This window comes from Oncorhynchus nerka, linkage group LG22, assembly GCF_034236695.1.
Source record: "Oncorhynchus nerka isolate Pitt River linkage group LG22, Oner_Uvic_2.0, whole genome shotgun sequence".
Lineage (NCBI taxonomy): Eukaryota > Metazoa > Chordata > Actinopteri > Salmoniformes > Salmonidae > Oncorhynchus > Oncorhynchus nerka.
The window spans coordinates 97,100,888-97,121,887 of NC_088417.1; the positions used below are offsets into that span (position 1 = coordinate 97,100,888).

General features: G+C 48.1%; 1 protein-coding gene across 3 annotated transcripts in view; it reads left to right on the top strand.

Annotated features, from left to right (window-relative positions):
* LOC115122490 (protein Shroom3-like) overlaps positions 1-21,000 on the top strand; it is a 166,312-nt gene that overhangs the window by 85,657 nt on the left and 59,655 nt on the right. The window contains exon 1 of one of the 3 annotated variants that reach the window (XM_065007631.1): positions 13,386-13,716. The exons of the other annotated variants lie outside the window; for them this stretch is intronic. Coding sequence (XP_064863703.1) covers positions 13,532-13,716 — 185 coding nt within the window. The 5' untranslated portion in view covers positions 13,386-13,531. Of the gene's footprint in view, positions 1-13,385; positions 13,717-21,000 lie in introns of those variants that run through there. 3 annotated transcript variants of the gene reach the window in all.

A 21,000-nucleotide genomic window follows, 5' to 3' on the forward strand; every position in this document is an offset into this window, starting at 1 on the left:
AGAGTAGAGTAGGGTAGAGTAGAGTAGGGCAGAGCAGAGTAGAGCAGAGCAGAGTAGAGCAGGGCAGAGTAGGGCAGAGTAGAGTAGGGCAGAGTAGGGCAGAGTAGGGCAGAGCAGAGCAGAGTACAGTAGGGTAGGGCAGAGCAGAGTAGGGCAGAGTAGAGCAGAGCAGGGCAGAGTAGAGCAGAGTAGAGTAGAGTAGGGCAGAGCAGAGTAGGGCAGAGTAGGGCAGAGTAGGGCAGAGTAGGGCAGAGTAGAGTAGGGCAGAGCAGGGTAAAGTAGAGTAGGGCAGAGCAGAATAGGGCAGAGTAGAGCAGAGCAGAGTAGAGCAGAGCAGAGTAGGGCAGAGTAGAGTAGGGCAGAGCAGGGTAAAGTAGAGTAGGGCAGAGCAGAATAGGGCAGAGTAGAGTAGGGCAGAGTAGAGAGAGCAGAGTAGAGTAGAGCAGAGCAGAATAGGGCAGAGTAGGGCAGAGCAGGGCAGAGTAGAGCAGGGCAGAGCAGGACAGAGCAGAGCAGGACAGAGCAGAGCAGGGCAGAGTTAGTAGAGCAGGGCAGAGTAGAGTAGGGCAGAGCAGAGCAGAGCAGGGCAGAGTAGAGCAGGGCAGAGTAGAGCAGGGCAGAGCAGGACAGAGCAAAGCAGGGCAGAGTTAGTAGAGCAGGGCAGAGCAGGACAGAGCAGAGCAGAGCAAAGCAGGGCAGAGCAGGGCAGAGTAGGTCAGAGCAGAGCAGGGCAGAGTAGGTCAGAGCAGAGCAAAGCAGAGCAGAGCAAAGCAGAGCAGAGCAGGACAGAGTAGGTCAGAGCAGGGCAGGGTAGGGTAGGGCAGAGCAGGTCAGAGCAGAGTTGAGCAGGACAGAGCAGAGCAGGGCAGAGCAGACTAGTTGGAGCTTAGTTTCTCCATCTACTGTATGTCATTTGGCAGTTTGAACTTAAAACCCAGTTGCTATGGTGATCTCCTCTGTTCTCCTCCTAAATTGGATATCCTTGAGTTTACTGAAGACTCTCTCTCTCACAGAATGTAAACTGTTCTAGAACCGTAATACTTTAATTAAATGGAATTCAGACAAGCTTTACAAACTAGTTTATCTAACAAATGTATTAGACAATATTGTATATTTATCTAGTCTGATTTATGGTACATAAACTGAATGACCTCATGCATTGTGTTCCTTGTTTCAATCCAGAGCCATACATGTATATGGGTCTGTTTCTAAACTCTAATCCGATAGAACGGAGACCATGACGTGTCCTTGCGTCAGTCCGAGGTGAGGTAAGACCAAGGTTGTCCTCTGACTTCGTTTAATTGAATATGTCACTAAGGTAAGCCAGTGTCATTTCATCAGTAGAATGCATCACCTCTCTTCACCGAACTTGTTGTTGTTAGATGAACACCATACTACAGCAGGACTAGTCCAGGTTGGAAGGCTTCCCAGATCAGTGTTAGAGCCAAAACAGTAAAGTAACGCTGGATCAACCAAGCCTGGATGTAATGTGTAGGCCGAAAAACAAGATTGTCAGTATAAGCTATTTTGTGTAGTGGACAGGGAGTTGGGTTAGCGGTCTGAACTATGTTATCTTCTAGGAGCACGTGCCTTTTTATTTGTGTGAGACTCAAAGTTGCTTTAGTTATTGATAAAGGAAAATAAGGAGTTCTTCGTGGTATTGTGTGTCTTGTTAGTCAGGACATTATAAAGTGTATTATGAATTCCAACCGGGCAGTTGTAGAGTGTCTGACAGGTTACACTCTGGTCCCAAGATGTCGCTGCTCCCTCCGATACGGCCAGCGGGACTCATCTCATGATCATGACGTTAGTTAGGTGTCCCATCAGCCCCTGGGCTCCGGCCTGTTATCTGATGGGTGTGAGGCAGAGCAGAGGGCCGTGATCTGATAGAGCCAGGCGGCCAGGGGAAGCAGAAACAGCCTGGGACCGGGGCGGAGCTATACAGCCTGGGACAGGGGCGGAGCTATACAGCCTGGGACAGGGGCGGAGCTATACTGCCTGGGACAGGGGCGGAGCTATACAGCCTGGGACAGGGGCGGAGCTATACTGCCTGGGACAGGGGCGGAGCTATACAGCCTGGGACAGGGGCGGAGCTATACAGCCTGGGACAGGGGCGGAGCTATACTGCCTGGGACAGGGGCGGAGCTATACAGCCTGGGACAGGGGCGGAGCTATACAGCCTGGGACAGGGGCGGAGCTATACAGGATCAGAACTGACTCTGTGTAATTACGGGACTCCCTGAAAACACACATCTTCGATACAGCTATAACTTTTCGTAGCAGGTTAGGAGAACTAACGTAGCAGGTTAGGAGAACTAACGTAGCAGGTTGGAGAATTAACGTAGCAGGTTAGGAGAACTAACGTAGCAGGTTATGAGAACTAACGTAGCAGGTTAGGAAAATTAACGTAGCAGGTTAGGAGAATTAAGGTAGCAGGTTAGGAGAATTAAGGTAGCAGGTTAGGAGAATTAAGGTAGCAGGTTAGGAGAACTAACGTAGCAGGTTATGAGAACTAACGTAGCAGGTTAGGAGAATTAACGTAGCAGGTTAGGAGAACTAACGTAGCAGGTTAGGAGAATTAACGTAGCAGGTTAGGAGAATTAAGGTAGCAGGTTGGAGAATTAACGTAGCAGATTTGGAGAATTAACGTAGCAGGTTAGGAGAATTAACGTAGCAGGTTAGGAGAATTAACGTAGGAGGTTGGAGAATTAACGTAGCAGGTTAGGAGAATTAACGTAGGAGGTTGGAGAATTAACATAGCAGGTTAGGAGAATTAACATAGCAGGTTGGAGAATTAACGTAGCGGGTTAGGAGAACTAACGTAGCAGGTTAGGAGAATTAACGTAGCGGGTTAGGAGAACTAACGTAGCAGGTTAGGAGAATTAACGTAGCAGGTTAGGAGAATTAACATAGCAGGTTGGAGAATTAACGTAGCGGGTTAGGAGAATTAACGTAGCAGGTTGGAGAATTAAGGTAGCAGGTTGGAGAATTAAGGTAGCAGGTTAGGAGAATTAACGTAGGAGGTTGGAGAATTAACGTAGCAGGTTAGGAGAATTAACATAGCAGGTTGGAGAATTAACGTAGCAGGTTAGGAGAACTAACGTAGCAGGTTAGGAGAATTAACGTAGCGGGTTAGGAGAATTAACGTAGCGGGTTAGCAGAATTAACGTAACGGGTTAGGAGAATTAACGTAGCAGGTTAGGAGAACTAACGTAGCAGGTTGGAGAATTAACGTAGCAGGTTAGGAGAACTAACGTAGCAGGTTGGAGAACTAACGTAGCAGGTTGGAGAATTAACGTAGCAGGTTAGGAGAACTAACGTAGCAGGTTGGAGAATTAACGTAGCAGGTTAGGAGAACTAACGTAGCAGGTTATGAGAACTAACGTAGCAGGTTAGGAAAATTAACGTAGCAGGTTAGGAGAATTAAGGTAGCAGGTTAGGAGAATTAAGGTAGCAGGTTAGGAGAATTAAGGTAGCAGGTTAGGAGAACTAACGTAGCAGGTTATGAGAACTAACGTAGCAGGTTAGGAGAATTAACGTAGCAGGTTAGGAGAACTAACGTAGCAGGTTAGGAGAATTAACGAGCAGGTTAGGAGAATTAAGGTAGCAGGTTGGAGAATTAACGAGCAGATTTGGAGAATTAACGTAGCAGGTTAGGAGAATTAACGTAGCAGGTTAGGAGAATTAACGAGGAGGTTGGAGAATTAACGTAGCAGGTTAGGAGAATTAACGTAGGAGGTTGAGAATTAACATAGCAGGTTAGGAGAATTAACATAGCAGGTTGGAGAATTAACGTAGCGGGTTAGGAGAACTAACGTAGCAGGTTAGGAGAATTAACGTAGCGGGTTAGGAGAACTAACGTAGCAGGTTAGGAGAATTAACGTAGCAGGTTAGGAGAATTAACATAGCAGGTTGGAGAATTAACGTAGCGGGTTAGGAGAATTAACGTAGCAGGTTGGAGAATTAAGGTAGCAGGTTGGAGAATTAAGGTAGCAGGTTAGGAGAATTAACGTAGGAGGTTGGAGAATTAACGTAGCAGGTTAGGAGAATTAACATAGCAGGTTGGAGAATTAACGTAGCAGGTTAGGAGAACTAACGTAGCAGGTTAGGAGAATTAACGTAGCGGGTTAGGAGAATTAACGTAGCGGGTTAGGAGAATTAACGTAGCAGGTTAGGATAATTAACGTAGCGGGTTAGCAGAATTAACGTAACGGGTTAGGAGAATTAACGTAGCAGGTTAGGAGAACTAACGTAGCAGGTTGGAGAATTAACGTAGCAGGTTAGGAGAACTAACGTAGCAGGTTGGAGAACTAACGTAGCAGGTTGGAGAATTAACGTAGCAGGTTGGAGAATTAACGTAGCAGGTTAGGAGAATTAAGGTAGCAGGTTAGGAGAATTAACGTAGCAGGTTAGGAGAATTAAGGTAGCAGGTTAGGAGAATTAACGTAGGAGGTTGGAGAATTAACGTAGCAGGTTAGGAGAATTAACATAGCAGGTTGGAGAATTAACGTAGCGGGTTAGGAGAATTAACGTAGCAGGTTAGGAGAATTAACGTAGCAGGTTAGGAGAATTAACGTAACGGGTTAGGAGAATTAACGTAGCAGGTTAGGAGAATTAACGTAGCAGGTTAGGAGAACTAACGTAGCAGGTTAGGAGAACTAACGTAGCAGGTTATGAGAACTAACGTAGCAGGTTAGGAGAATTAACGTAGCAGGTTAGGAGAACTAACGTAGCAGGTTAGGAGAATTAACGTAGCAGGTTAGGAGAATTAAGGTAGCAGGTTGGAGAATTAACGTAGCAGGTTAGGAGAATTAACGTAGCAGGTTAGGAGAATTAACGTAGCAGGTTAGGAGAATTAACGTAGGAGGTTGGAGAATTAACGTAGCAGGTTAGGAGAATTAACATAGCAGGTTGGAGAATTAACGTAGCGGGTTAGGAGAATTTACGTAGCAGGTTGGAGAATTAACGTAGCAGGTTGGAGAATTAAGGTAGCAGGTTAGGAGAATTAACGTAGGAGGTTGGAGAATTAACGTAGCAGGTTAGGAGAATTAACATAGCAGGTTGGAGAATTAACGTAGGAGGTTGGAGAATTAACGTAGCAGGTTAGGAGAACTAACGTAGCAGGTTAGGAGAATTAACGTAGCAGGTTAGGAGAACTAACGTAGCAGGTTAGGAGAATTAACGTAGCGGGTTAGGAGAATTAACGTAGCGGGTTAGGAGAATTAACGTAGCAGGTTAGGAGAATTAACGTAGCGGGTTAGCAGAATTAACGTAACGGGTTAGGAGAATTAACGTAGCAGGTTAGGAGAATTAACGTAGCAGGTTAGGAGAACTAACGTAGCAGGTTGGAGAATTAACGTAGCAGGTTAGGAGAACTAACGTAGCAGGTTGGAGAACTAACGTAGCAGGTTGGAGAATTAACGTAGCAGGTTAGGAGAATTAAGGTAGCAGGTTAGGAGAATTAACGTAGCAGGTTAGGAGAATTAAGGTAGCAGGTTAGGAGAATTAACGTAGCAGGTTAGGAGAATTAAGGTAGCAGGTTAGGAGAATTAACGTAGGAGGTTGGAGAATTAACGTAGCAGGTTAGGAGAATTAACATAGCAGGTTGGAGAATTAACGTAGCGGGTTAGGAGAATTAACGTAGCGGGTTAGGAGAATTAACGTAGCGGGTTAGGAGAATTAACGTAACGGGTTAGGAGAATTAACGTAGCAGGTTAGGAGAATTAACGTAGCAGGTTAGGAGAACTAACGTAGCAGGTTAGGAGAACTAACGTAGCAGGTTAGGAGAACTAACGTAGCAGGACTAACGTAGCAGGTTAGGAGAATTAACGTAGCGGGTTAGGAGAATTAACGTAACGGGTTAGGAGAATTAACGTAGCAGGTTAGGAGAACTAACGTAGGAGGTTGGAGAATTAAGGTAGCAGGTTAGGAGAACTAACGTAGCAGGTTAGGAGAATTAACGTAGCAGGTTAGGAGAATTAAGGAAGCAGGTTGGAGAATTAACGTAACGGGTTAGGAGAATTAACGTAGCAGGTTAGGAGAACTAACGTAGCAGGACTAACGTAGCAGGTTAGGAGAATTAAGGTAGCGGGTTAGGAGAACTAACGTAGCAGGTTAGGAGAACTAACGTAGCAGGTTATGAGAACTAACGTAGCAGGTTAGGAGAATTAACGTAGCAGGTTAGGAGAATTAACGTAGCGGGTTAGGAGAATTAACGTAGCGGGTTAGGAGAATTAACGTAGCGGGTTAGGAGAATTAACGTAGCAGGTTAGGAGAATTAACGTAGCGGGTTAGCAGAATTAACGTAACGGGTTAGGAGAATTAACGTAGCAGGTTAGGAGAATTAACGTAGCAGGTTAGGAGAACTAACGTAGCAGGTTAGGAGAATTAAGGTGGGGAATGCTGAAACATACGTTGAGGTTAGGAGAACTAAGGTGGGGAATGCTGAAACATAAGTTGAGGTTAGGAGAATTAAGGTGGGGAATGCTGAAACATACGTTGAGGTTAGGAGAACTAAGGTGGGGAATGCTGAAACATACGTTGAGGTTAGGAGAATTAAGGTGGGGAATGCTGAAACATACGTTGAGGTTAGGAGAATTAAGGTGGGGAATGCTGAAACATACGTTGAGGTTAGGAGAATTAAGGTGGGGAATGCTGAAACATACGTTGATGAAAGTTCTACTGTCTCCATTTAGAGGCCCAGACTTTTGCCATAGACGGTAAAGCTCTCATTCCTGGACTGAAACATTGGGAGATTGTTTCCCTCGCGACACTTCTCTCTCTATACACAGCACATTGATTGGTAAGGTTACATATTGGTAAGTTACACTATATTTAGATACTTGAAAATACTGCCTGCTGAGAGACACCTTTGCTATTTGTCCCCGTACTCGATACACGGTGAATTGACTTAATGTGACGTTGTCCTTGTACAGTATATACATGAAATGTACATGATGGACGACATACCTCACTCAGTCATAGTTAGTTAAATATTAGTAGATGGGTAAGGATTTACCACCGTCAACTTTTAGAAGGTTAGTAGAGAAATTAGGCTAATCATTTAAACCACATAAATATACTCACATTCAGGTTGGGTTTCTGTACAGCACTTTGTGACATCAGCTGATGTAAGAAGAGCTTCATAAATACAATTTGATTTGGTTTTCACTGAGTATTTGAAACTCAAGCAAGTATTTCCCAACTGCTTTCTCATGTAATCCTACATCATCGTTCCAGACCTTTATAGTCCAATGCATCCAACATGCTAATGGGCAGCTAATGACATTGAAGAACTCAAACTTTGGTCATCTTGTTGTTTTTTAAAAACTAGGCAAGTAAGTTAAGAACAAATTCTTATTTTCAACGACGGCCTAGAAACAGTGGGTTAACTGCCTTGTTCAGGGGGGCAGAACGACAGGGATTTGATCTTGCAACTTTTTGGTTACTGGTCCAACACTCTAACCACTAGACTACCCCCCCGCCCCTTATTGCAGAGCACGTTGTATACATTTAGCCCAGTTGTCTGTGTTTTTTTTTAAAGAAGATTTGTTATTGAACGTGTATACGTAGGATATGCTCTGCTGGTTGATATGCATCTGCAGCTGTCGTACATGACACACACATCTTTCTATCTAAATGTTTTTATTTTGATTTCTATGCAAATTATATGATTGAGTGTTTATTTGTGCCTGCAGCTAGTTCATTGAAATAAGACAGTCACTCAGAGTTCCCTTCTTTCTCACTGTCCTGTTGGCCACTCAGAGTTCCCTTCTCTCTCATGGTCCTGTTGGTCACTCAGAGTTCCCTTCTCTCTCACTGTCCTGTTGGCCACTCAGAGTTCCCTTCTCTCTCATGGTTCTGTTGGCCACTCAGAGTTCCCTTCTCTCTCATGGTCCTGTTGGCCACTCAGAGTTCCCTTCTCTCTCACTGTCCTGTTGGTCACTCAGAGTTCCCTTCTCTCTCACTGTCCTGTTGGCCACTCAGAGTTCCCTTCTCTCTCATGGTCCTGTTGGCCACTCAGAGTTCCCTTCTCTCTCATGGTCCTGTTGGCCACTCAGTTCCCTTCTCTCTCATGGTCCTGTTGGCCACTCAGAGTTCCCTTCTCTCTCACTGTCCTGTTGGCCACTCAGAGTTCCCTTCTCTCTCACTGTCCTGTTGGCCACTCAGAGTTCCCTTCTCTCTCACTGTCCTGTTGGCCACTCAGAGTTCCCTTCTCTCTCACTGTCCTGTTGGCCACTCAGAGTTCCCTTCTCTCTCACTGTCCTGTTGGCCACTCAGAGTTCCCTTCTCTCTCACTGTCCTGTTGGCCACTCAGAGTTCCCTTCTCTCTCATGGTCCTGTTGGCCACTCAGAGTTCCCTTCTCTCTCATGGTCCTGTTGGCCACTCAGAGTTCCCTTCTCTCTCACTGTCCTGTTGGCCACTCAGAGTTCCCTTCTCTCTCATGGTCCTGTTGGCCACTCAGAGTTCCCTTCTCTCTCACTGTCCTGTTGGCCACTCAGAGTTCCCTTCTCTCTCATGGTCCTGTTGGTCACTCAGAGTTCCCTTCTCTCTCATGGTCCTGTTGGCCACTCAGAGTTCCCTTCTCTCTCATGGTCCTGTTGGTCACTCAGAGTTCCCTTCTCTCTCATGGTCCTGTTGGCCACTCAGAGTTCCCTTCTCTCTGACTGTCCCCCCACCCCCCAGTCCTCCTGGAAGTTAAGGACCCCCCCCCCCCCAGTCCTCCTGGAAGTTAAGGAATCCCCCCACCCCACAGTTCCTCTGGAAGTTAAGGAATCCCCCCACCCCCAGTCCTCCTGGAAGTTAAGGAATCCCCCCACCCCCAGTCCTCCTGGAAGTTAAGGAATCCCCCCACCCCCAGTCCTCCTGGAAGTTAAGGAATCCCCACCAACCCCCCACCCCACAGTTCCTCTGGAAGTTAAGGAATCCCCACCAACCCCCACCCCACAGTTCCTCTGGAAGTTAAGGAATCCCCACCAACCCCCACCCCACAGTTCCTCTGGAAGTTAAGGAATCCCCACCAACCCCCACCCCACAGTTCCTCTGGAAGTTAAGGAATCCCCACCAACCCCCACCCCACAGTTCCTCTGGAAGTTAAGGAATCCCCACCAACCCCCACCCCACAGTTCCTCTGGAAGTTAAGGAATCCCCCCACCCCCAGTCCTCCTGGAAGTTAAGGAATCCCCCCCCACCCCCAGTCCTCCTGGAAGTTAAGGAATCCCCCACCCCCAGTCCTCCTGGAAGTTAAGGAATCCCCCCACCCCCAGTCTTCCTGGAAGTTAAGGAATCCCCACCAACCCCCCACCCCACAGTTCCTCTGGAAGTTAAGGAATCCCCACCAACCCCCCACCCCACAGTTCCTCTGGAAGTTAAGGAATCCCCACCAACCCCCACCCCACAGTTCCTCTGGAAGTTAAGGAATCCCCACCAACCCCCCACCCCACAGTTCCTCTGGAAGTTAAGGAATCCTCACTAACCCCCACCCCACAGTTCCTCTGGAAGTTAAGGAATCCTCACTAACCCCCACCCCACAGTTCCTCTGGAAGTTAAGGAATCCCCACCAACCCCCACCCCACAATTCCTCTGGAAGTTAAGGAATCCCCCACTCTAAAACAACTGCCAGATGATGATAGGATATAGCAGCATGCCCAGGAAGTGAGGTGACTGGTCACTCCTCTTTCTCCTCCTCCTCCTCCTGCCTCTTGTCTGGTCAGATAGTACAGTGTTGAGGTACTCCTCTGACCTGTCCTCTCGTTCTCCCTCCTCTCCCCCTCCATCCTCCTCTCCCCTCGCTCCATCTAATCCCCTCTCCAATTTCAGTTTCCTCTCAGATCAAAAGATTATCCAGACAGACTGTGTTCGTTCCCACAGTGGAGATAAGGTTTCTGTTTCGGAGACACACCCTGTTGGTCTGGCTCTCTCTCTCTCTCTCTCTCTCTCTCTCTCTCTCTCTCTCTCAGCCCTTCAATGGAGGGGATAATGTTGTTGAGAATGAAACTGGTCTGCTGGGCCCATATTCATAAAGCATCTCTGAGTAAAGGTGCTGATCTAGGATCAGGTCCCCCCGGGTCCATATAATTAGGATTTGAAATGCAGAACTGATCCTAGATCAGCCCTCCCTAAGACACTTTGTGAATATTGGTGTTTGTGTTTCTCTCTTTTCTCTCCTCCGCTACTCACTCCGGGCCCCTCTTCTGTCTCTGCGCTCAGGACGTTGTTTGGTTTGAATTCCCGAAGGTTGGGTTTCATGGGAGTGTCAGCAGGCAGGAGAATCCGTCCTTCCTGGGGAAAGTGAAGGATAATGAGGAATCCGTCCTTCCTGGGTAGAGTGAGGGATAATGAGGAATCCGTCCTTCCTGGGTAGAGTGAGGGATAATGAGGAATCCGTCCTTCCTGGGTAGAGTGAGGGATAATGAGGAATCTGTCCTTCCTGGGTAGAGTGAGGGATAATGAGGAATCCGTCTTTCCTGGGTAGAGTGAGGGATAATGAGGAATCCGTCCTTCCTGGGTAGAGTGAGGGATAATGAGGAATCCGTCCTTCCTGGGTAGAGTGAGGATAATGAGAATCCGTCCTTCCTGGGTAGAGTGAGGATAATGAGGAATCCGTCCTTCCTGGGTAGAGTGAGGATAATGAGGAATCCGTCCTTCCTGGGTAGAGTGAGGGATAATGAGGAATCCGTCCTTCCTGGGTAGAGTGAAGGATAATGAGGAATCCGTCCTTCCTGGGTAGAGTGAGGGATAATGAGGAATCCGTCCTTCCTGGGTAGAGTGAGGGATAATGAGGAATCCGTCCTTCCTGGGTAGAGTGAGGGATAATGAGGAATCCGTCCTTCCTGGGTAGAGTGAGGGATAATGAGGAATCCGTCCTTCCTGGGTAAAGTGAAGGATAATGAGGAATCCGTCCTTCCTGGGTAGAGTGAGGGATAATGAGGAATCCGTCCTTCCTGGGTAAAGTGAAGGATAATGAGGAATCCGTCCTTCCTGGGTAGAGTGAGGGATAATGAGGAATCCGTCCTTCCTGGGTAGAGTGAGGGATAATGAGGAATCCGTCCTTCCTGGGTAGAGTGAGGGATAATGAGGAATCCGTCCTTCCTGGGTAAAGTGAAGGATAATGAGGAATCCGTCCTTCCTGGGTAGAGTGAGGGATAATGAGGAATCCGTCCTTCCTGGGTAAAGTGAAGGATAATGAGGAATCCGTCCTTCCTGGGTAGAGTGAGGGATAATGAGGAATCCGTCCTTCCTGGGTAGAGTGAGGGATAATGAGGAATCCGTCCTTCCTGGGTAGAGTGAGGGATAATGAGACATATCCCTTGAATTGGGTGTCATGGCTGTTCAACGGCTTCCTATGCTCGTGTGTGTGTGTGTGTGTGTGTGTGTGTGTGTGTGTGTGTATTCATATTCTTCTTCATCATCTAGTCGGCTACTTCACAAACAGATACCCAATCCTTCCTATATTACCTAGTGCCCTTATTCACCTCTGATAAAACCATCCCATTCACTCACTGTAGAGACCACATCCATTTAACATTTACATTTAAGTCATTTAGCAGACGCTCTTATCCAGAGCGACTTACAAATTGGTGCATTCACCTTATGACATCCAGTGGAACAGTAGTGCATCTAAATCTTTTAAGGGGGGGGTGAGAAGGATTACTTTATCCTATCCTAGGTATTCCTTAAAGAGGTGGGGTTTCAGGTGTCTCCGGAAGGTGGTGATTGACTCCGCTGTCCTGGCGTCGTGAGGGAGTTTGTTCCACCATTGGGGGGCCAGAGCAGCGAACAGTTTTGACTGGGCTGAGCGGGAACTGTACTTCCTCAGTGGTAGGGAGGCGAGCAGGCCAGAGGTGGATGAACGCAGTGCCCTTGTTTGGGTGTAGGGCCTGATCAGAGCCTGGAGGTACTGAGGTGCCGTTCCCCTCACAGCTCCGTAGGCAAGCACCATGGTCTTGTAGCGTCAACAGTAGGGAATAGGGCCCTGGTCAACAGTAGGGAATAGGGCCCTGGTCAACAGTAGGGAATAGGGCCCTGGTCAACAGTAGGGAATAGGGCCCTGGTCAACAGTAGGGAATAGGGCATCCATCTCTGATTAAAACCATCCCATTCACTCACTATGGAGACCACATCCATCTCTGATTAAAACCATCCCATTCACTCACTGTAGAGACCACATCCATCTCTGATTAAAACCATCCCATTCACTCACTATGGAGACCACATCCATCTCTGATTAAAACCATCCCATTCACTCACTGTAGAGACCACATCCATCTCTGATTAAAACCATCCCATTCACTCACTGTAGAGACCACATCCATCTCTGATTAAAACCATCCCATTCACTCACTGTAGAGACCACATCCATCTCTGATTAAAACCATACCATTCACTCACTATGGAGACCACATCCATCTCTGATTAAAACCATCCCATTCACTCACTGTAGAGACCACATCCATCTCTGATTAAAACCATCCCATTCACTCACTGTAGAGACCACATCCATCTCTGATTAAAACCATCCCATTCACTCACTGTAGAGACCACATCCATCTCCTCCAGTAGCCAAAGGACTGTGTACCCATCATGTCAACACCCATGACAGGAAGCCAACTGACAGACAGACACACCCTGAATAATGACAGATAATCGCTGTAGCTAGATGATGATTCTACAGCCGCCCTCTCTTCATGTTTGCTCAGCGCCTGCCTAATGGCTTCTGGGGGTCCGCTCGATGACTAGGACGGGAGTCACGTGTCGACTGATAGGGTTCCCCTCAAATTGCCACCTATTTCATGTAGGGCCCTGGTCAACAGTAGGGAATAGGGCCCTGGTCAACAGTAGGGAATAGGGCCCTGGTCAACAGTAGGGAATAGGGCCCTGGTCAACAGTAGGGAATAGGGCCCTGGTCAACAGTAGGGAATAGGACCCTGGTCAACAGTAGGGAATAGGGCCCTGGTCAACAGTAGGGAATAGGGCCCTGGTCAACAGTAGGGAATAGGGCCCTGGTCAACAGTAGGGAATAGGACCCTGGTCAACAGTAGGGAATAGGGCCCTGGTCAACAGTAGGGAATAGGGCTCCATTTGGGATGCATAGGAGGAGAGAAGAAGAGAAAATATTAGAGTCATTGTTCTGTGTGTGTCTGTGTGATCACATGCTATCATGGGTTGGGTTTCCCCTCTTAGCGTTCAAATTAATTTCTGGACCTTGGATATTGAATAAGGACTGAGTCTCTCTCTCTCTATCACTTGCTCTGGCTCTGTCTCCCTCCTTCCTTCTCTCTCTCTTCCTCCATCTCCTTCTCTCTGTTAGTTCCCAGTGTCCAGAGCATCGCAGGGCAGGATGTTTACTTCATGCTTCATCGTACGTTAGCGAGGTAATGACGTCTAATTGCGTGCTGGTTTAACGACGTCCGTCTCTAACCCTCCTTCGCTAGCCTACCCCGCCAACCTCTGCCCACCGCCTGCCATTTCAGAGTTGCACGGTAACGTTAGCGGACCAAGCAGGGTGTTGTGTCGTACAGTACTGTTACCATGGAGCTGCTAGGGGCCTTCTACAGGAGGAAGCTCCGGAGGAAGCAGAAGAAGGAGGATGTAGGTCTGGGGACGGGGCCGGGAGAGCTGAGGCGGTCAGACAGGGCACTGTGCAAGTCCCCCTCTGAGACCAGCGTCAACCGCCTGGCCACCGGACTCATCTCCAAGGTGCTACGCTTCACCAGGTAACTGGGACACTTCCTACCTGAGGGTTAGGGTCAAGGGTAGGGTAGGGTAGGATTCTGGGGGTGGTGCAGGTTAAGGTTTACAGCCAGGTAACATCCTGGGGGCTGTAACATGGTTGTAGTTTTCTCCTAAGGCAGGGTTGGTTCTAGGGTAACCTGGGGGAAGGGTTGGTTCTAGGGTAACCTGGGGGGAAGGGTTGGTTCTAGGGTAACCTGGGGAAGGGTTGGTTCTTGGGTAACCTGGGGGAAAGGTTGGTTCTAGGGTAACCTGGGGGAAAGGTTGGTTCTAGGGTAACCTGGGGGTAGGGTTGGTTCTAGGGTAACCTGGGGGAAGGGTTGGTTCTAGGGTAACCTGGGGGAAGGGTTGGTTCTAGGGTAACCTGGGGGAAGGGTTGGTTCTAGGGTAACCTGGGGGAAGGGTTGGTTCTAGGGTAACCTGGGGGGAAGGCTTGGTTCTAGGGTAACCTGGGGGGAAGGGTTGGTTCTAGGGTAACATTCTGGGGAGAAGGGTTGGTTTTAGAGGTTTCACCTGCTCTGTAGTCTGTGGTCTGTCTGTTCCACAGCTGGTCGTCTAAGGAGGCTTTGGGACCTACAGACTCATCTGTAGAGTTTATGGACTGCATTCCATGCTCTGGTGTGGCGTATGGAGTGAGTTTGCAGTTTTGTTGAGCAAGTTGGATAAATGGTCAAAAATACTGTAATGTTATAAAAATGTTTGTTACGTGATGCATCACTATGGGGGTGTAAACAATGGCTTCTTTCATGTTTCTGTAGCTGGACGAAGGTGAAGATAGCATCATTTCCTGTTTATCTTCTAAGCTAAGTACTGTGTTTGGGGATCAGGAAGATCTTCTAGGCTGACAAACATGAAATATGATGGCTGCTTGTTAGACATTTGGCAGCCAGCGGGAAGAATAGCATAACTGACACAAGCTGTTGTTTTGAAACAGGAGAGGTTGGAGAGCTTGATTCCAAAGAGGAATGTAGAGAGTAGAGAGTTCCTGGTCTGAATGTAGAGAATAGAGACCTCCTGGTCTGAATGTAGAGAATATAGACTTCCTGGTCTGAATGTAGAGAATAGAGACTTCCTGGTCTGAATGTAGAGAATAGAGACCCCCTGGTCTGAATGTAGAGCGTAGAGACTCCATGGTCTGAATGTAGAGAATAGAGAGTTCCTGGTCTGAATGTAGAGAGTAGAGACTCCCTGGTCTGAATGTAGAGAGTAGAGACTCCCTGGTCTGAATGTAGAGAATAGAGAGTTCCTGGTCTGAATGTAGAGAGTAGAGACTCCCTGGTGTGAATGTAGAGAGTAGAGACCCCCTGGTCTGAATGTAGAGAATAGAGACCTCCTGGTCTGAATGTAGAGAGTAGAGACTCCCTGGTCTGAATGTAGAGAGTAGAGACTTCCTGGTCTGAATGTAGAGAGTATAGACCCCCTGGTCTGAATGTAGAGAATAGAGACCTCCTGGTCTGAATGTAGAGAGTAGAGACTTCCTGGTCTGAATGTAGAGAATAGAGAGTTCCTGGTCTGAATGTAGAGAATAGAGAGTTCCTGGTCTGAATGTAGAGAATAGAGACCCCCTGGTCTGAATGTAGAGAGTAGAGACTCCCTGGTCTGAATGTAGAGAATAGAGAGTTCCTGGTCTGAATGTAGAGAGTAGAGACTCCCTGGTCTGAATGTAGAGAGTAGAGACTCCCTGGTCTGAATGTAGAGAATAGAGAGTTCCTGGTCTGAATGTAGAGAATAGAGACTTCCTGGTCTGAATGTAGAGAGTAGAGACTTCCTGGTCTGAATGTAGAGAATAGAGACTTCCTGGTCTGAATGTAGAGAATAGAGACCCCCTGGTCTGAATGTAGAGCGTAGAGACTCCCTGGTCTGAATGTAGAGAATAGAGAGTTCCTGGTCTGAATGTAGAGAGTAGAGACTCCCTGGTCTGAATGTAGAGAGTAGAGACTCCCTGGTCTGAATGTAGAGAATAGAGAGTTCCTGGTCTGAATGTAGAGAGTAGAGACTCCCTGGTGTGAATGTAGAGAGTAGAGACCCCCTGGTCTGAATGTAGAGAATAGAGACCTCCTGGTCTGAATGTAGAGAGTAGAGACTCCCTGGTCTGAATGTAGAGAGTAGAGACTTCCTGGTCTGAATGTAGAGAGTAGAGACTCCCTGGTCTGAATGTAGAGAATAGAGAGTTCCTGGTCTGAATGTAGAGAGTAGAGACTCCCTGGTGTGAATGTAGAGAGTAGAGACCCCCTGTTCTGAATGTAGAGAATAGAGACCTCCTGGTCTGAATGTAGAGAGTAGAGACTCCCTGGTCTGAATGTAGAGAGTAGAGACTTCCTGGTCTGAATGTAGAGAGTATAGACCCCCTGGTCTGAATGTAGAGAATAGAGACCTCCTGGTCTGAATGTAGAGAGTAGAGACTCCCTGGTCTGAATGTAGAGAGTAGAGACTCCCTGGTCTGAATGTAGAGAATAGAGAGTTCCTGGTCTGAATGTAGAGAGTAGAGACTCCCTGGTGTGAATGTAGAGAGTAGAGACCCCCTGGTCTGAATGTAGAGAGTAGAGACCCCCTGGTCTGAATGTAGAGAGTAGAGACCCCCTGGTCTGAATGTAGGGAAATAGAGAGTTCCTGGTCTGAATGTAGAGAATAGAGACTGCCTGGTCTCAATGTAGAGAGTAGAGACCCCCTGGTCTGAATGTAGAGAGTAGAGACTTCCTGGTGTGAATGTAGAGAGTAGAGACTTCCTGGTCTGAATGTAGAGAGTAGAGACTTCCTGGTCTGAATGTAGAGAGTAGAGACCCCCTGGTCTGAATGTAGAGAGTATAGACCCCCTGGTCTGAATGTAGAGAGTAGAGACTTCCTGGTGTGAATGTAGCGAATAGAGAGTTCCTGGTCTGAATGTAGAGAGTAGAGACTGCCTGGTCTGAATGTAGAGAGTAGAGAGTTCCTGGTCTTCACTGTGTGTAAATCAGACTACTATGAAAGCTTGGTTGTGAGTCCACAGTGATGATAGCTAGGCCTCCCTGCTTCACGGCTTCTGGTGAGAAGGGAGGACGAAGGAGGATGAGGGTGAGTCAGAAAGAGGGGGAGGCAGTCAATCTGCTTTCAGCACAGTGATAGCATGCAGCTGGACTCTCCTGTGGCTCATGCCCAGGCCAGGACTACTGTGCCTTTCCAGTCTGTTATGATGGACCGGGTTGAGGGGATTGGCTATGGGGATGGTCTTAGCTCAGTAATGACTTCTCATTTGTAAACACATACTGAGCTGCTAACCTCTCAGTCAATCATTTGCTTGGTGCCGTAGGTCAGGAGGTAGCAGTACAATGGGGGTTTTAAACCAGACGTCTTGCAACAACGTTCTCCTAGCAGTACAATGGGGGGTTTAAACCAGACGTCTTGCAACAACGTTCTCCTAGCAGTACAATGGGGGTTTTAAACCAGACGTCTTGCAACAACGTTCTCCTAGCAGTACAATGGGGGTTTTAAACCAGACGTCTTGCAACAACGTTCTCCTAGCAGTACAATGGGGTTTTAAACCAGACGTCTTGCAACAACGTTCTCCTAGCAGTACAATGGGGGTTTAAACCAGGCGTCTTGCCACAACGTTCTCCTAGCAGTACAATGGGGGTTTTAAACCAGACGTCTTGCAACAACGTTCTCCTAGCAGTACAATGGGGGTTTAAACCAGACGTCTTGCAACAACGTTCTCCTAGCAGTACAATGGGGGTTTTAAACCAGACGTCTTGCCACAACGTTCTCCTAGCAGTACAATGGGGTTTTAAACCAGACGTCTTGCAACAACGTTCTCCTAGCAGTACAATGGGGGGTTTTAAACCAGACGTCTTGCCACAACGTTCTCCTAGCAGTACAATGGGGGTTTTAAACCAGACGTCTTGCCACAACGTTCTCCTAGCAGTACAATGGGGGGTTTTAAACCAGACGTCTTGCCACAACGTTCTCCTAGCAGTACAATGGGGGGTTTTAAACCAGACGTCTTGCAACAACATTCTCCTAGCAGTACAATGGGGGGTTTTAAACCAGACGTCTTGCCACAACGTTCTCCTAGCAGTACAATGGGGGTTTTTAAACCAGACGTCTTGCCACAACGTTCTCCTAGCAGTACAATGGGGGGTTTAAACAAGACGTCTTGCCACAACGTTCTCCTAGCAGTACAATGGGGGGTTTTAAACCAGACGTCTTGCCACAACGTTCTCCTAGCAGTACAATGGGGGGTTTAAACCAGACGTCTTGCCACAACGTTCTCCTAGCAGTACAATGGGGGTTTTAAACCAGACGTCTTGCAACAACGTTCTCCTAGCAGTACAATGGGGGGTTTTAAACCAGACGTCTTGCAACAACGTTCTCCTAGCAGTACAATGGGGGGTTTAAGCCAGACGTCTTGCAACAACATTCTCCTAACAGCAGCAGGAGCACACAATGTACAATGCAAGTTGCGTGTGGTGTAGGCAGCTTATTGGATAAATGGTGTGTTGGGGTATTTCCCTGTTTAGGGGTCAAAGGCCTTTTGGGAACCAGTGTTATCTGGTTGCTTCATAACTGTTTCTGGTTGCCATGGTTAATCTCTTAAGCAACATCTTAGTAAACAGTTTTGTTGCGGTCTGGTTGCCGTTAGGGGTTTGTGTTGTGTTTACTGGGACGAACTGCAGCAGAAGTAGCAGTCTGTCTGTCTGGTGATCAGGCATGAAAACACACAACAGCAACAGCTACAGTAGAGGAGACCACAGCAGTTTGGGTTGGAGACAAGGAGACAATACGACTACTTCATGACGCATGATTTACCCTCTTGACTGTTGGAGCCCTTGGCTCCTACAAGGACCAAATGCCATTGACCAATGTCATCCATCTCACTCAGTTGGGGAGGGGAGGGGGGGGGGGGGGTAATTCTGCACAGTGACAAATAAACCCACCTGCTGGCGTTGTGTTGGACATTCACCGGCGTTCACATTCACCGGCAGCACTCACAGGCAGCACTCACCGGCAGCACTCACAGGCATCATTTACAGGCAGAATTCACTGGCAGCACTCACTTACAGCACTCACTGGCAGCACTCACCGGCAGCACTCACAGGCATCATTTACAGGCAGAATTCACTGGCAGCACTCACTTACAGCACTCACTGGCAGCACTCACAGGCAGCACTCACAGGCAGAATTCACTGGCAGCACTCACTGGCAGCACTCACAGGCAGCACTCACAGGCAGAATTCACTGGCAGCACTCACTGGCAGCACTCACAGGCAGCACTCACAGGCAGCATTCACAGGCAGCACTCACTTACAGCACTCACAGGCAGCACTCACAGGCAGCACTCACTGGGAGCACTCACTTACAGCACTCACTGGCAGCACTCACAGGCAGCACTCACAGGCAGCATTTACAGGCAGCACTCACTGGAGGCACTCACTGGCAGCACTCACTGGAGGCACTCACTGGCAGCACTCACAGGCAGCACTCACAGGCAGCATTTACAGGCAGCACTCACTGGGAGCACTCACTTACAGCACTCACTGGCAGCACTCACAGGCAGCATTTACAGGCAGCATTCACAGGCAGCACTCACTGGAGGCACTCACTGGAGGCACTCACTTACAGCACTCACAGGCAGCACTCACAGGCAGCATTTACAGGCAGCATTTACAGGCAGCACTCACAGGCAGCACTCACAGGCAGCACTCACAGGCAGCATTCACAGGCAGCACTCACAGGCAGCACTCACAGGCAGCACTCACTGGGAGCACTCACTTACAGCACTCACTGGCAGCACTCACAGGCAGCATTTACAGGCAGCACTCACTGGAGGCACTCACTGGCAGCACTCACTGGAGGCACTCACTGGCAGCACTCACAGGCAGCACTCACAGGCAGCATTTACAGGCAGCACTCACTGGGAGCACTCACTTACAGCACTCACTGGCAGCACTCACAGGCAGCATTTACAGGCAGCATTCACAGGCAGCACTCACTGGAGGCACTCACTGGAGGCACTCACTTACAGCACTCACAGGCAGCACTCACAGGCAGCATTTACAGGCAGCATTTACAGGCAGCACTCACAGGCAGCACTCACAGGCAGCACTCACAGGCAGCACTCACTTACAGCACTCACAGGCAGCACTCACAGGCAGGATTTACAGGCAGCATTCACAGGCAGCACTCACAGGCAGCACTCACAGGTTTAATGAATCACCAACAAGTTGTCATAAACTCTCTGAGGCATTGTGGTCTGATGTGACTAACTACATTCAGATGTTGGTTCACTCTGCTCTGTGAATCCCTCTGGGATTCCCTCCAAACACTAATATCTTCCAGCTTGTACACGTTATGTAACAATATACAGTATAACAATATATGAACCTCCCTTTTCATTAAGCTATACCAGACGCCTTTACGTACAGTTGAACCAAATACATTTAAACTCAGTTTTTCCACAATTCCTGACATTTAAACCTGGATCCTGACCTCACTTAATCTCAATGTGGACCTGGATCCTGACCTCACTCCATCTCAATGTGGACCTGGATCCTGACCTCACTCCATCTCAATGTCGACCTGGATCCTGACCTCACTCCATCTCAATGTCGACCTGGATCCTGACCTCACTCCATCTCAATGTCGACCTGGATCCTGACCTCACTCCATCTCAATGTCGACCTGGATCCTGACCTCACTCCATCTCAATGTCGACCTGGATCCTGACCTCACTCCATCTCAATGTGGACCTGGATCCTGACCTCACTCCATCTCAATGTCGACCTGGATGCTGACCTCACTCCATCTCAATGTGGACCTGGATCCTGACCTCACTCCATCTCAATGTGGACCTGGATCCTGACCTCCCTCCATCTCAATGTGGACCTGGATCCTGACCTCCCTCCATCTCAATGTCGACCTGGATCCTGACCTCACTCCATCTCAATGTCGACCTGGATCCTGACCTCACTCCATCTCAATGTCGACCTGGATCCTGACCTCCCTCCATCTCAATGTCGACCTGGATCCTGACCTCCCTCCACTCTAAACTTCCATCCGCAGACACAGTGAGCCTGTCTCAAGAACTCACTCTCTCTTCTATGTTCTAAATCTATGTTTTGTGTTCTAAATCTATGTTCTACAGACACAGCGAGCCTGTCTCCAGGACTCACTCTCTCTTCTATGTTCTAAATCTATGTTCTGTGTTCTAAATCTATGTTCTACAGACACAGCGAGCCTGTCTCCAGAACTCACTCTCTCATCTATGTTCTAAATCTATGTTCTATGTTCTAAAT